Source organism: Carcharodon carcharias, chromosome 3 (genome assembly GCF_017639515.1).
Source record: "Carcharodon carcharias isolate sCarCar2 chromosome 3, sCarCar2.pri, whole genome shotgun sequence".
NCBI classification, from domain to species: Eukaryota; Metazoa; Chordata; class Chondrichthyes; order Lamniformes; family Lamnidae; genus Carcharodon; species Carcharodon carcharias.
Window position 1 is genome coordinate 13886336 of NC_054469.1, and position 16814 is coordinate 13903149.

The 16814-nt window shown below is 46.0% G+C and overlaps 1 protein-coding gene across 1 annotated transcript in view; it reads left to right on the forward strand.

Moving 5' to 3' along the window:
* arhgap39 (Rho GTPase activating protein 39) overlaps window positions 1-16814 on the forward strand; it is a 487284-nt gene that overhangs the window by 333946 nt on the left and 136524 nt on the right. The window contains exon 13 of the mRNA XM_041183281.1: window positions 11463-12024. Within this exon, the coding sequence (XP_041039215.1) occupies window positions 11463-12024 (562 nt within the window). The remainder of the gene's footprint in view (window positions 1-11462; window positions 12025-16814) is intronic.

The following is a 16814-nucleotide window of genomic DNA, read 5'->3' on the forward strand; positions in this document are numbered from 1 at the left end:
TTGGTGTCACGCTACTTTACAATCACACTAGTCATGGTCGATTTCTCATGGGTCTTGCGTGCTGCGATAACTCACTAGTGTGTGATTATCAGGATTGTGCCCACGCTCCTGGTCCAGTCATTCTATTAAAGAAAATGTAAATGATTTTGTTTTTGTTTCTGTGACCTTTTCCTCAGCTCGCTCCGTCAGCCGAGGAAGCAAGCAGGTCAATGCTGCTCCGTGAACAGCTGCCGGATAGTGCACGCTCTGGTCCGACTATCATACTCAGGACAGGATTTTACGTCCGGCCGGTAGGCGGGCGGGTGGGCACACCCGCGACCCGATCAGGCATAAAATAGTGCGCAGTGACGTCGGGTGAGCGTCCTGACGTCATCGCATACTCGCCTGCCCTTAATTAAGAGGCCATTAACAATCCAATTGACGGCAATTTTTTGTTGCCGGTGCGATTTTGCACTTGTCACACGGGCAAAATGGGCAGGCAGCCAGCCAACATTTTCAAAAACTGATCCACGGGAAGGATAAAAGGGGTTAGCAGCATTGCCAGTGTCAGTAGTAGGCAATTTGGTACATAGTTTGTTGCTGGTGACTTGTTGACACTTGGCAGCTTCATCTCTGTTCGGGGCTTCATTCTTAGCATTTCCAGGCTTCATTTCAGGACTCCTTGGTGTGTCCAAGGACCCCGGAGGATTCAAACCGTGTAGACCATTCCAGGCATCAGACAGCCTTCCGTCACCCTGGTAATGGGGATTGTGGTCTCCGCTGATGGCGTCCTCTGAGGAAGAAGAGAGGGGCAGAAGAGAGAGGAGGCCAGATGTCTCTATGCAGATTCCAAGGGAGTGACCGGTGGGAGGAGAGATGCAGGCATAAGGGGGTGCAGGGCCAGTTGGCAGTCCAAGGCAGAAGGGGGCCACAGAAGATGCCACTATCCTGCTGTGAGGGTTTACAGGCAGCGACACAGCTACCTCAATATGTCCGAGGTGTAATGCCAAAGGACGCTCCATCTCTCAACGTGACCTCCATTTGTGAAATGATTGGGCCTGAGATCAGCTCCAACTGTGTGGATGGACACCCTATGCCAGTGGCCCTGAAGGTCACAGTGGCCCTCAACTTCTATGCCTCTGGCTCTTTCCAGAGGTCAGTGAGAAACCTGTGTGGAGTCTCCCAATCAGCTGTCCACAGTAGCATCAAGCTGGTGACAGAAGCTCTGTTCAGATGGGTACTAACATTTATTCTTTACCGTATAGACGAGGCCAGCCAGGCTGAGTGAACCAGAGGCTTTGCACAGATTGCTGGCATCCGCCGCATCCAGGGTACCATCGAGTGCATACATGTGGCCATCAAGGCACCAGCAGGTGAATCCAGTGCCTTCGTCAACAGGAAGGGCTTCCACTCCATGAACATGCAAATAGTGTGTGACCACAGGATGCAGATTCTGCAAATCTGTGCAAGGTACCCAGGCAGCTCCCATGACGCTTAAATCCTGAGACACTCCCAGGTGCCGAGGCTCTTCAGTGCTCCAGCCCAACTGGATGGATGGCTGTTGGGTGACAAGGGCTATCCGTTGAAGAGGTGGCTCATGATGCCTCTCTGTAACCCAAGAACAGAGGCAGAGAAGCGTTATAATAGGAGTCATGCCTCCTCAAGGGCGGTGGCAGAGTGGACTATAGGTCTTCTCAAGATGCGCTTCCGCTGCCTGGACTATTCAGGGGGTGCACTATAATACCCCCCAGAGCGGGTGTCACTGATCGTGGTTGCATGTTGCGTGCTCCACAATCTGGCACTGGCAAGGGGGCAATCCACTGGAGGAAGAGAATCTTGACACAGTTGCACAGGCCACAGATGATGAATCCAGTAGTGAGTCAGAAGAGGAGCACAGTGAGGAGAGTGCTGAGGGTGTGGAGGCAGACCTCGGTCACCTCCAAGGAGGCAGGGACACCAGGGACTCTTTGACCCAGTGCTCCTTCAGCTAGGCTGCCTATCTGGTTCCACCTCATGCCAGGGCTGCCGCCTCCATCCCGGATGTCTGAAATGAGCCTTTCATTTGAACCCAAAGAACACTCAGTGCCTGTGCAATAAAGTTCAGAGCAACTTGCGTCCAGCATTGCACACTGACATGCCCTGCACCAAAAAAACAAAAAGGTGAAGCATATTCAGGCCATGACAACAAAAACAAATTTATCTCATTTTGACAATTCCAAACAATTGACGTAATCTTCTCTGGTCTTCATTCGCAGACCAGTATAGATAAAGCAAACATAAATGAACATAAAATCACTCAAACTGCCCCTCTTGTGCTTCTGGTGCCTTTAACTTACGTTTCTGAGTGCTACGTCTTAGTGACCCCCACCTCGCTGGCACCGGCATGGGGGGCAGCCGGCTGACTCTGCTATCTTGTTGGCCTTGATGACCTTGGTTGTCATCCTCTGGCCAGTGGACACTATGCTGAGGGATGGCCAGGGGCACGCCTGGCATCTCCCCAGTCATCGCAGCCATATTAGATGCCACGGTCACTGGCAGACGGGTGGAGGAGCTGCTGCTGTCATCCAGAACGCCCTGAGAGGAGCCTGCAGGGACTACAAGCAGTTTGTGTGCCAATGTGAGGTCGCTCTGAACCTCCCTGCTCACCACTGATGGATGGACACCTAGCTGGGATACTAGGTGCCTCATCCATCTCCCACACTGACACTGACCACTTGAGATTAATGTCTGTGTGAGGGCTTGCAGGTCCAAGCGCAACCCCCCAGAAACCCTCATTCTGTCCCTGGAGCTGCTTCGCCATGAGAGTCACTGGTCTCTCAATGCAGGAGGCAGTGGGCTCGGCCATGAGGGTCAGCACAGTGCTCATGATCCGCTTGGGCTCCTCCATAACGGGGACCATGACACACATACCCTCATGGATCTCTGCCATATTCTCCCGCAATTCTCACTGGACATCTAGCATCCGCCGCCTATTGGGTGACTCCAGAGGCTGATCATCAGCTTTCGACTGAGCATCATCCTGGTCTCCAGCAGTCCTCTGACTGCTGGCGCCCTGGGCACACTCTGCCTCTGCCTGCACCTCAAGTGAGTGTGAAGTGTCCTCACCAATCTTCGCTGAGATTCTAGCTGCCGATCTAATGCCCACCGAGGTGCTGGTATCTGTGCTGGTGCCTGCTTCAGAGAGCAGGTGTGAAGCAGATGCAACTGAAGCTTGGTGGTCCTCCTGCATCAGGGGTGGTCCCTCAGGGTCCGCAGAGCGAGCACCTGCTTACGAACCTAAAAGGGAGAACAAGCATGTGTCATTAGTTAAAGTCATCACACTGTCACTGCGCATGCCTGGCACCTGGAGAGACGATGGAGATCTGCATCACGGTGCCATCATCTTTCAATGATCAATGGGGACTCCAGGTTCAAGGCTCCCATCAATCAACACTAGAATGGTTGCACAAGCCAAAAGTCTCACCTCTGAGCACTGCACTCTCACCTTCATCTGGCACACCCGCCTCTCCACACCCAGTTACATGGGGAGCGTGCCAGCTCTCGAGCTCGAGGGCATCTCGCTCAAACCTGCTGAGCAGCAGGAGATTGGGTGGCCTCCGCCTGTATGTGCACTCTGCTTGGTTTTGGCTCGTCTTCTCCTGAAAGGACGGAGGAGCATTGATTAGTACCCTCTCTACCTGCAGCGCCGTTGCGGTCTGGCCCACCCCAGCTGAGGAACACCTTGCAGGGCACATCCTAGTCGTGGCCGTCGAGCCGCAAGGCACTCAGTCCCAGCAGACAGGGCTCACCCCCTTGGCCAGCTCCGGCTCATTGACAGTTAGCATTCAGACTGCAGCACCCCTGAGGTCCAAGGGGAAACAGCCACACCTTAACACTAAACCATGCCAACATAGTACTCGCCCTTTCTGAGCTCAGCAGGTCATTGAATTGCTTCCAGCACTGCACTCATGCTGCTCACCAGTGCTGCCACCTGCTCCCCTGCCCTCTTGGTGAGGTGCAGTGGCCGCCTCCTCTCATCTCTGGGGACAAGGCAGCCACCTCCAGGAGGAAAGTGGGGCACTCGTCCAAAAAGTGAGGGGGTGACTGCCCACCTGACCTGCCCTCCTGCCTGCTGTGTCCAGCCGCACTTTTTTTTTAATTCGTTCATGGGATGTGGGCATCGCTGGCTAGGCCAGCATTTATTGCCCATCTCTAATTACCCTTTTCAGAGGGCATTTTAAGAGCCAACCACATTGCTGTGGATCTGGATTCACATGTAGGCCAGACCAGGTAAAAACAGCAGATTTCCTTCCCTAAAGGACATTAGTGGGGCAGATGGGTTTTTATGACAATTGGCAATGGTTTCATGGCCATCATCAGACTTTCAATTCCAGATTTTTATTGAATTCAGATTTCACCATCTGCTGTGGTGGGATTTGAAGCTGAACTTGGATATTGGAACACTCAGTAAAATTTCAAGATTTGCCAATAATACCAATCTTGCAGACATGGCAAACAGAGGATGATACCAATCAACTCTAACAGGGAATAGACTAGCAGGATGAGTAGAGGAAATGGCAGATGGAACTTCATCCAGAGAAGTACAAGGTGAAGCATTTTAGCAGAAGGAATAGGGAGATGCAATATAAACTCAATGGCACAGTTCAGAATGTACAGGAATACAAGGACTTGGGGGTGCTTGTGCACAGATCTTTGATGGTGGTGAGATATATTGAGAGCACAATTAGCAGAGCATAGAAGGATCTTAGGCTTCATTAATAGAGGCACTGAGTGAAAAAAGCTGGGAAGTTATGCTGAACCTTTATATAGCTCTAATTAGGTCACACAACTAGAGTATTGCATCCAGTTCTGGTCATCACCCTTCAGGGCTCTGAGGGTGCAGACAACATTTACTAGAATGGCTCCTTAACTTCGATATTGAGAATACACAGGAGACGTTCTTCTGTGGCAGCCTTCCAGGAGCTGCCTGGGCCGTTTTTAAACAGGCCGCTGGATCGCCATTGGGCCCGGCGACCAAGAGGCCCCCAACCCCCGCTTGGCATTCCCCAACCGGTGCGGAGCTGCATTTCATGCTGGGCGGGCCTTAATTGGCCCGCCAGCGTGAAATCGCGGCTCAGCGCCAATCATGGGCACTGGACCTTTTCCCGGCTGCTCCCGGGCCCGCCCGCCTGGCGACCTCAAAATCCTGCCCTCATTGTGTGAGCAATCAAGAACACAGCTTCTATCCTGCCACACTATAAGAGCTGAACTTAATTTTTTTGAAGCAAAAGTGATGTTTTCTCATCAGGAGCATTTCTTTTCTGTAATGTGACAATCGGCGCTTTAGCACAGTGCTGCACAATCGTTTAAAAAGATGAGAGCTGCCTCTTGCGGTAAATTAATTTGTGACTGACTGATGGGCATACTCAAGTGAAACACTCACCTTGGTTTCACACCTGTGGACTTGGGTTTGTATGCAGATTATGCTGTCCGGAGGAAAGACTCCTTTTTCAAATGGTTGTAAGGTTTTAACATAAAATGAGTTTGGGTAAAGTCTTCTTGGGTAAAATAATTCTTTGGCCTGAGTCCACAGTAAGGGAACGTTCATAAATCAATAATAAGTCCTCAGTCTCAATCAGACCATAAGAATTTTTGGTGTGGGGAATGGAAATATCTGTAGAAGATGGTTCCCTAAAGCTAGGGTTTAACAACAGCTTCATTTATAAAGCACCTTTAATGTAGTAAAATGTCCCAAAGTGCCTCGCAGGACCGTTATCAGATAAAAATTGGCACTGAGCCATGGGATGGGACGGGTAGGTTGTAAGCAGTGTCTTAAATGAAGGGAAATCAATGGCGAGCTATAGGGAGGGAATTCCAGAGCTTGGAGCCTCGATCTGGCTGAGAGAGAAGCTTAAGAACTCTGTCAAATAAACAGCTGATGAGTTGTACCAAGCAATCCTGGCACCTCTGAGCATTGGTCAGATTCACACATTATTATGATAGAATGTTATAACACAGAAAGAGGCCATTCAGTCCTTAATGCCTTTGCTGACTATTTCAAAGAGCTACCCAGTTAGTCCCACTCTTGTGTTCTTTCCACATAGTCATGTAAATCTTTTCATTTCAAATGTTTATCCAATTCCCTTTTGAAAGTTGTTGAATTTTATTCAGTTTATTTTCCATCCTTTTAGTCAGTTCATTCCAGATTGCTGCATAAAAATATTTCTCCTTATTTACCCTATCATTTCTATTAAATCTTCCCTTAACCTTATCTGCGCTGAATAGAACAATCCCGGCTTCTTTAATCTCTCCACATAACTAATGTCCCTCATCCCTGGTACCATTCTAGTAAATCTCCTCTGCACCATATCTAACATCCTTGACATCTTTCCTGATATGTGGTGTACAGAATTGGATTCAACACTCCAGCTGAGGCCTAACCAATTAGCCCTTTTCCAGGCGGCTTCTGGCTGTACCTTCCATACTATCTACTGTGTACATGAAAACCAGTCTGCCATACCCATAGATGCACATACTGAACATTGAGGTAAGCAGTAAAGAATTCTGTTGCTGGGAGGGGAAAAGGAAGAGAGGTTAAATCCATGATGCCTTTTGCTTCTTAAAATTTTGCAGTTGAGAAGGATTACAGATAATGTGTGGTTAGTGTACTCTCAACCCCTGATCTCTGCTTTACACCCCAGGGTTTTCAGCCAGTCATGGAACTGCAGCCCAAGGGCAAACAGTGGGTTAAGTTCAATTGATCTTCATGTAACAACTTAATAACCTGGTGACTTGAGGGAGGACTTACCTATTTCTTCCCCAGCGATGAGTTCTTAGCTCCTACTGATCATTAGTCATTTTAAAAGTGCGTAGTTCTTCTATACAAGTGATCTGCAAATGTTATGTAATTTATTACATTATATTAAGTTTTAAGATTTGAAGAAAATTCTAATTTGTACCCTGTCTGGAAGGAGCAGGTAACTTTAGGCCTGTGATTCCCAAATTTTTTTTTATTCATTCACAGGATGTGGGCGTTGCTGGCTGGGCCAGCATTTATTGCCCATCCCTAGCTGCCCTTGAGAAGGTGGTACTGAGCTGCCTTCTTGAACCGCTGCAGTCCATGTGGTGTAGGTACACCCACAGTTCTGTTAGGAACGGAGTTCCAGGATTTTGACCCAGCAACAGTGAAGGAACAGCGATATATTTCCAAGTCAGGATGGTGAGTGGTTTGGAGGGGAACTTCCAGGTGGTGGTGTTCCCATCTATCTGCTGCCCTTGTCCTTCTAGTTGGTAGTGGTCATAGGTTTGGAAGGTACTGTCTAAGGAGCCTTGGTGAATTCCTGCAGTGCATCTTGTAGATGGTACACACTGCTGCCACTGTACATCAGTGATGGAGGGAGTGAATGTTTGTGGATGTGATGCCGATCAAAAGGCTTTGTCCTGGGCAGTGTCAAGCTTCTTGAGTGCTGTGGGAGCTGCACTCATCCTGGCAAGTGAGGAGTATTCCATCACACTCCTGACTCGTGCCTTGTGGACAGGCTTTGGGGAGTCAGGAGGCGAGTTACTCGTCGCATGAATCCTAGCCTCTGACCCACTCTTGTAGCCACAGTATTTATATGGCTAGTCCAGTTCAGTTTCTGGTCAATGGTAACCCCCAGGCTGTTGATAGTGGTGGAATCACTGATGGTAATGCCATTGAACATCAAGGGGTGATGATTGGATTCTCTCTTGGTGAAGATGGTCATTACCTGACACTTGTGTGGTGCGAATGTTAGTTGCCACTTGTCAGCCCAAGCCTGCTTACTGCATTTGGATAAGGATGCTTCCATGGACCAAATCCTTCCATGTCTAGGTTTTCATTGCCTCATGTCTGGGTCTGTTGTGGACTAATACCAGAGATTGATTGGTTAACAACTGCATTATTGATGTATCACATGACCCTAGGATGACAGAAGGCGAATTGGATAAACCTTGGTCTTTTTATCTTGCAACTGATATGTACACTGCTGCATCTTGACTGTGACCATATAGTCTATCATACAGGAGTGATGTACAGTATTTATGATATTTCTTATGCTATGCTTAAATTAAATTTCACTAATAGAAGGGGAAAGTGAAATGACCGCCAATAGTGCTGCATTGCTAGAAGCAAATGGGCGACTGACACTTAGTGTATGAGTTTGCACAAGAAACTGTAGTCTGCCAGAACACATGGAACTGCGCCCCATTGTTCAAGTGAGATGGGGAGAAGAACCATTGAAGTTGCATGTATGATTTTGGAGGCAGATGTAAACCCATTTGATTTCATTCTGTTTATCTTCAACTTTCTGGAGACCATGAGCTGTCTCCCAGCCTTTACACAGCTTAATCAGGCTCCCTTATCCCTTTGAAATGCTCACAGATCCCAATTTTTCATGAATCTACAACTGAAGGAAAGGAACCCCATTCCGTGAACTCTTGAAACACTCAACAAGCAGCTGCCTCACAGAATCGCAAACAAAATGTGTGTATAAAGTTTTAAGCGAGTGCAGACCTATTTCTCATGGAGCAGTTGGGAACTTGGAAGGTGGCCATTTGAGGTGATGCTAATCATTTGAGCAGTAAGCTTTGCCCCACACAGTTGGGGATTTCTGAGCTGAGTGAAAAGGTAAGGAGCTGCAGGTGGAGTAAACACTGGACTGCGATATCTTGCTTCAACAATTACAGCCTTGTTCCAAACATGGACAAAAGAACTGAACTCCAGAGGTGAGAGTGACTGTCTTTGACATCAAGTTAGCATTTGACCAAGTGTGGCATCAAGGAGCCCTAGCAAAACTGGAGTCAATGGGAATCTGGGGGAAAACTCTCCACTGGTTAGAGTCATATCTTGCACAAAGGAAGATGGTTGTAGTTGTTGGAGGTCAGTCATCTCAGCTCCAGGACATCACTGCAGGAGTTCCGCAGGGTGGTGTCCTCAGCCCAACCATCTTCAGCTGCTTCATCAATGATCTTCCTTCCATCATAAGGTCAGAAGTGGGATGTTCACTGATGATTGCACAATGTTTAGCACCATTCCGACTCCTCAGATACTGAAGCAGTCCGTGCCCATAAGCAGCAAGACCTGGACAGTATCCAGGCTTGGGCTGACAAGTGGCAAGTAACATTCACACTACATAAATGCCAGGAAATGACCATCTCCAACAAGAGAAAATCTAACCATCTCCCCTCGACATTCAATGGCATTACCATCGCTGAATCCCCCACTATCAATGTCCTGGGGGTTGCCATTGACTAGAAACTGAACTGGACTAGCCATATAAATACTGTGGCTACAAGACCAGTCAGAGGCTGAGAATTCTGCACAGAGTAACTCCCTCTTGATTCCCTAAAATCTACAAGGCACAAGTCAGGAGAGTGATGGAATACTCTCCACTTGCCTGGAGGATTGCAGCTCCTGCAACACTCAAGAAGCTTAACACCAATCAGGACAAAACAGCCAACTGGATTGGCACCCCATCCACCACTTTCAACATCCACTCCTTCCATTACCGATGTACACGGACAGCAGTGTGTACCATCTACAAGATGCACTGCTGCAACTCATCAAGGCTCCTTTGACAGCATCTTCCAACCCACAACCACTACCATCTAGAAGGACAAGGGCAGCAGACACATGGGAACACCACCACCTGGAAGTTCCCCTCCAGGCCACTCACCATCCTGACTTGGAAATATATTGCAGTTCCTTCACTGTCACTGGGTCAAAATCCTGGAACTCCCTTCCTAACAGCACTGTGGGTGTACCTACTCCACATGGACTGTAGAGGTTCAACTAGGCAGCTCACCACCACCTTCTCAGGGACAATTAGGGATGGGCAATAAATGCTGGCCCAGCCAGCGAAGCCCACATCCCGTGAAAGAATTTTAAAAAGTTGTTGAGTACCTTCACCCCATGGATCAGTGTTTCAAGGCACAGATCCACCACTACCTCAGGGCAACTCGGGGATGGGTAATGAATGCTGGGTCTTGCCAGCAACACACATATCCTGACAACATATTTGAAAGAAAAACTCACTCAGCCAAGCAAGTGGGAAGCTGCAGAGGCCCAGGGCTGGGTTTCCCATGCTCTCAGCGGCAATTGTGTGTCTTTTACCATCTTGGACATGAGAAGATGTTTGGAAAGCCTACGAGGTATTCTTTTTACGCATTTTTTTTTAACCTGCCTATTGACAAACTCATCACCACACTGCAAGCCTGTGACGACAAATGACAAACGTCACTTGTTGAAAATTTGTTGTTAGCTAAACGGTAATGTCTCTAATTAAAAATGAAATGTGCACAGGGAAGTGAGCAAGACTGAAGAGGTCAGAATCTGCACCTTTCGCCTCTCGGAAACTCAGGCCAACAGGAAGAAATTCTGCCCTCAGCCATAAAAAGTCACACAAGCTAAACTTGTATTGCTTTCAACCACGTTCCCAGTTGCTGCACATCCATTACACAAGGTTGTGACTTGGGGAAAAGTTGACGATTTCTCTTGAGCTGCTGTGCGTGTTGTATGTCAGGGGTCCTAGCTCCCAGAGCATGGATCTCAGGCAGACATTTGCAAGGTGGGCACTTGCAAACCAGAAGTAAAGTTTCTGGGATTCGCTGAGGCCAGTAATTTGGAAAACCCATTAGAGGCGTTGGCGCCAGTCGCACATCTCTTGGCTCAATTTAAAAGCAGCTTTAGAGAGGCCACAATAATTAATGGTGTGGGAAATGCAAATATTGAACTCCTGTGGTGAGGAATGCTCATCTGCTGAAGTTATGGCAAATTGTTGACTTCCCGAAATCCAGATTGGAGCTGTCATTATCATCTTCAGTCAACCACAATAAGATTTAAAATTAACTTGTATTTAAACCCTGTTTAAGAGGTGCATTATAACTGTGGATTGGTGATAAAAAAAATCTCTTTGCTCCATTCCTTTCCCCATAGGGAGAGATAGTAAGCTTTATGGCCTTTCTGACTAAACCATGCAATTTAGTACTGCCCACTAAGTGCTGGATAGAGATGAACCCAAAGCAGCAGGAGATATTGGATGGTTTCATTAGGTGGGTAATTTGTGAGTCATTTTATTTTGTGTGTTAACGCAGTTTTTGGTTTTTCTTTTATATTTAGGTGGGAGGAGATCAACTCATGTCATTTTGCATTCCAAACAAACATGGGAGCACAAATCTTTAGAAATAAAAATGCTTGCAAATGCTAGGAATCTGAAACAAATTCAGAAAATGGTAGGAATATTCAGCAGGTCTTGCACCATCTGTAAAGAGAGAGACATGTTAATGTTTTAGGCATAACATGTCTTCAGAACAGGTAGTTAACAATCATTTCTCTCTACAGATGCTAACTGTGCATTTTGAGCATATTTTTATTTTCTATTCCCTTTTTCCTTCATGCTCGAACAGTTTCTCAGTGGGAATTTGGTTCATACAAATGGAATCTATCACATTATCCAAACACTAACTACCCATTTCTCTTTCTGCAGTCTGAAGACTTGGGCACTTGCAGTCAGTACGATATTGGAAGGCAGAGCCGGAGTATGATGCCCAGCGCCAGCTGCGTCTTCCCTGGATTCATGCTGCGAAAGCCCTCCTCCGAGACAGACATCGAGAACTGGGCGTCCAAACACTTCAACAAGCACACGCAGGGAATCTTCCGCCGCAAAGTCTCCATCGCCAATATGCTGGCCTGGAGCAGTGAGTCGATCAAGAAGCCCATGATAATGACGGCCGACCGTAATGTGAAAAAGGAAGCATGTGAAGTGTTCAAATTGATCCAGATGTACATGGGTGACCGGCGGGCCAAGGTGGACCAGCTTAACGTGGCGCTGGAGATCGCCACAAAGGGCTGGAGCATGCAGGGCCTGAGGGATGAACTGTACATCCAACTGTGCAGGCAGACTACTGAAAATTTTAGATATGAGAGTCTTGCCAGAGGCTGGGAATTAATGGCCATCTGCCTGGCCTTCTTCCCTCCTACTCCCAAATTTCACTCCTACCTAGAAGGCTATATCTACCGGCATATGGATCCCGTGAATGATGCAAAAGGTAAGCCTCTAATGATTGAAAAACACCTAAGGGGGCTATCTATATCTTCCATATTTCACAAGAGGACAAAGAGAACCCATTTTTTGCCCCTTCCCTCTTTGAAATAGATAGTGCATTGAAAATGTTTCATTGCTTCTTGTAGATGTGTATATACCAAGTAGAGCTTCAAAATATGCACATACCGTTAGGTCCTCTGCCTGACTATTACTCATTATACTCTTTATGTACTGGTGGCTGTGGATGCTGGTCATGGCTTTTTCTTTCTCTGTGATATCTAATCGTTGCAGACAGTTACTGCGTTAAAATCATAGCTGCTGTCAGTCCAGGTGTCCCATGTAATGCCTAGAAATGGAAGGGGAAGGATTAAGTGTAGGGGATCCAGGCAGGGGTTAGATCAGACACTGTTGAATCACTGATTGGGACATTTTATATTTTCATTTTATACTGAGTGTAATGTGTGGGGAGATAGGACAGGAGGAGGCCATTCAAGTTTATAGGCCTGTCCTGCAATTCAGTTAATTCAAGATTGACCTGTACCTCAACTCCATCTCCCTGTCTTCGTTCTGTAACCCTTGATACCCTTACCTAACAAAGATCTATCAATCTCTGTTTTGAAATTTTCAGTTGACCCCCAGCATCCACAGCATTTTTTTGGGGGGGTGGATGTGGAGATTTCGAGATTTCCACCAGCTTTTGTGTGAAGTGCTTCCTGACATCACCCCTGAAATACCTAATTCTAAGGTCACGCCCCTCTGTTTTGCCCTCCCCACCCCCCCCCCCCACCCAACCCCCACTAGAGACAATAGCTTCTATCTATCTACCTTATCAAAGCTTTCATGGTCTTAAGTATCTCAAATAGATCACCCCTGCAATGTTTTGAGACTCTCATACGTTTTGGCTTTGATATGCTGGGATGCATTCTTTGCCTCTTGATTTCTCTGCCTGAAGGTAGGTCTCACCCACAGCTCCAGGTAGGGCAAGGAGGCAGGTCCTGAATTCATCCCAGCCGGAACGAGGATCAAACCCTGTGCAGTTGGCATGAAGGTGATCCACAATAGCTGTCCAACTAGCTGAGACAACCGGCCCACTGGGATGTATAATGGATCCTCCAAACTATAAATTAATATCTGGACAATAAGAGAACAAATGAGTTTCCTGTTTTTTAAAGACTTAATTTTGATCAAATGCAAAGCCTCTATTACTGGTGAGTAAAATATCTTGAATGCAATTTGGTCGATAACATCACTAAGTACCGCCCATAACTTTCACTTATTGAACCTCCTAATCAACCTTAGATTTCCCTTAACGAAAAGGAGTCGCCTCTGTAAAACCTGAAGACGATGTTGTGTTACAATTGAAGATAGACAGCACTATAGAATTAAACAGTTCTGCAACAGCCTCACCAGAACAGGTCTGCAGTTAAAACATCTGCTTAGTCCTTGTTTAAAACTAATTCTGGCTTCAAGCTATTAGCATTTTTCATTTTAATTGCTTACCTAGTATATAGCATAAGGAGAAAGAGGACTGTATTTATTAGAGTTCAAATCCTACACATATTATTGGCCATAACTCATTGGTGATGAATTAACATTGCAGCCCACTATTGGTCTATAAATCATATCCCATTGCTTCTCATATACATTCTGTTGGTACCACTCATGGAGGGCTGCAGATATCAAAATAGTTTTTTGTTCAGGCACAATTTAAATAATTTATTCAAGTGTATGAAGCAGGACTAATTTTCTACTGAGTCCTAAGAATTTGCCTCTATTAATGCTGCAGAAAACTGTTTCAATAATTGATCTCGGTACTGGTCTATATATCTGTCTCTTTGGCATTTTATGTCCGCCAAATTGCAAAATCCTGATGCTGTGGAATGCACTACTTTCCATTTTTGACCCACAGCACTCCTAGTTATCACTCCCATACCAAACAGAGCACGACTAAAGTGCTTGTATCTTGGTGTCCATGGGGCTTTTGTGCCACTGTCTCCCAAAGGACGGGTCACATTCAGTCTGAGAGTATCCTGTAAAGATGGGTCTCACAAAATTTGCCATGTTTACATTCAAGACTAAGATCAACAGATTTATTCAGTAAGGATATCAAGTGATATGGATTAAAGGTGGGTAACTTGAGAGGTACAGATCAGTCATGACCGGATTAAATGGTAAAATAGATTCAAGGCGCTGAATGGCTTGCTCCTGTTTCTGTGTTTCTATGGTTGATGTCAGTTGTGTGAGACATGGTTTTTGGAACTGACAGTGCAAACATACCTCTGACACCAATATAAACAAGCCTTTGGTTATAAAGCAATCTGGCCTCAATTCTATCCTACCCAGAGCACGCTTTATATTTCCCTCATCAAGCACCCTCTCTGAATGATACTGGCAATTAATGCCAAAATCCAGAACGTTTTGTGCTGTTGCACCTTAAATACAGAAGGAGTTAGACTGATCTGGCCAAACCCCCCATAACTGGTACAAGTAAATAAAGATTAATAGTTTGGAAAGGAACTGAGAAGAGGTACATGGGGCTACTTTGTGTTCACTGATTTACACCAGTTCTAAAGAATTAAGTGGAATGGCAATATGCTCAAAGCACTCAACTCTCCAATTGCACAGATATTCATAGTTTCAGGTGCAGATTTGGGCACCAACCAAGATTACCCTAGGAGTGGGAATATAAAAAATTAAGTGGCAGAATGTGGAGAGATCAATTCTTAAAGACTTTGGAGCAACTCGAATGACATCTCATTCCCATTGACTGCCTTTCACAAGTCTGAAGGGTGAATGGGTAAAGAAGCAACAAGGGAAAATGAAGGGAAAGGAAACACAGAGTACAAATAAATGGCAGAGCAGTCCAATAACCAAGTCCTGTTTGGCTGCTAACTGGAAAGTAGTGAAGTGGTTTAAATTGTCCTCACTGCGCTGTTAAGCACACACTTCCAGAAACTTTGCAGGCAAAAAAATCTTAAAGCTTAAAACATAGAGGAACAAGTCCATCTCACAACGCACTTTGAGATCACTCGCTCCAGCAAACCTGGCCCATAAATGAGCTCTGTAACCAGGTCTTAGAAAATTGTTTGGAGTTGATCCTACTTCTTATTTTAACCCTAAATCCCTGATTTCAAGATGGTGGATAAAGTCTTCATAAGAGTATTGAAGGTAGCTTCCAGTAAAGTCATGGTCGAGGGGGCATGTGTTTAAAGCAACCTATTTCATGGTGGCCCAAACGTCCACATCTGACCCCCAATCCTTGAAAATCCAATCCTCACATCCCCAAAATCTCAGTTCTATTTGCACTTCCTCCTTGCTGAATTTCAAGAGCCTGGAGATTTGGAAAGTGCAGTTTGAGCACTCAAGGTAAATCTTCACTCAGAACTCTAAAACCTGCAGCTTGAGATATGCAGATTAATCGTTACGTGGATTCAAATGTTTTGCGAGTTCCCCAAGGCTCATGCTGCACATCTATACAGCACGTGGATGCTAAAGTTCAAACACCTCTGCTCAGAATGGGCTATGTGCTGGCACAGAGTCATGCAATATGCAATGCACTTGTCTTCTGAGTTGCTGATACTAGCTGTGTTGCTGTTGGGAGGCACAAAAAAGGAGCAGGCCAACATTCTTTCACAGGTATTAAAAACAGAATATTAAAGGGCTTGCAATGCCATCCTTTAATCATGCATCTGACATAGCCCAGCAGAAGAGGGGTTGAATAGTCAGCCTCCTGCACAAACAAACATCCTTTAGTCCAAACTAAGAGGAATCACCAGTTGATGGCGTGCACTAATTCCTCCCATCCCATCCAAAAATAGCACAGGCAAGAAGGTAAAGACCAGATCATCCACCTGCATTGAATGAAGAGATGGTGTGTGTTTTTGCGTGAGCAGAACAGGAAGGACCTGGATTGATTCCTCAGTGTGGGCAGAGCTGGTTTCAGCTGGGCTGGTAGGGGTAATAGCACACCTGGCCTTTGCATTGCTGGGTTAGGAGAGGAGAATCACAGCCTCTTTATATTTGTTTTTGGGATGTGATCATCACTAACAAGGTCAGCATTTGTTGCCCACCCCTAATTGCCCTTGGGAAGGTGCTCGGTGAGCCATCTTTTTGAAGCACTACAGTCCGTGAAGTGTAGGTACACCCACAGAGCTGTTTGGATCCTGATCTAATTGAATGACAGGTTCATAATCATTTGTGAGTTAATTGAATGGTGGAAAAGGCTTGAGGAGCTGAATGACCCGCTCCTGGTCCCATGTTCCTCATTACTATCCAGCTGGAACTGCGTACGTTTGTGGGCTTCAGCTGAGGACGAGACTGAGCTTAATTGTGATGCTCACTGTGAATCAGAGAGTCTGTCGATTCTTGCCATGAAGGCTCACAAACAAGCTCTGCGAGAGTAACCACTGCCCATGGAAATGTACCTCAGCAAAGGGTCATCTTCAGGTGAGGTGGATAAAAGCAGCTAAAATAAAACAATTTGCAATTAAAACAGATAGTAAATTTAAAACAATCTTTTAGCAGGCAACTGACATGTGGAGTAAACAGTTTACTTTTAATCCAACTGCTGAATGCAGAATTTAATTCAAGAACCATGTAACTCAATCACTTGTCAAAGTATAAATTCCTCATATGTGTTGTTTATCACAGAGTCTCCTTTATATTTGGGGATAACCATTGCATTCCTGCCTGTTAGAATCATGAGGAATTCATTCTGATTGTCACACAAATACAGCAACAACTTGCATTTACACAGCAAAACATCCCAAGTCATTTAACAGGAGAGATTATCAA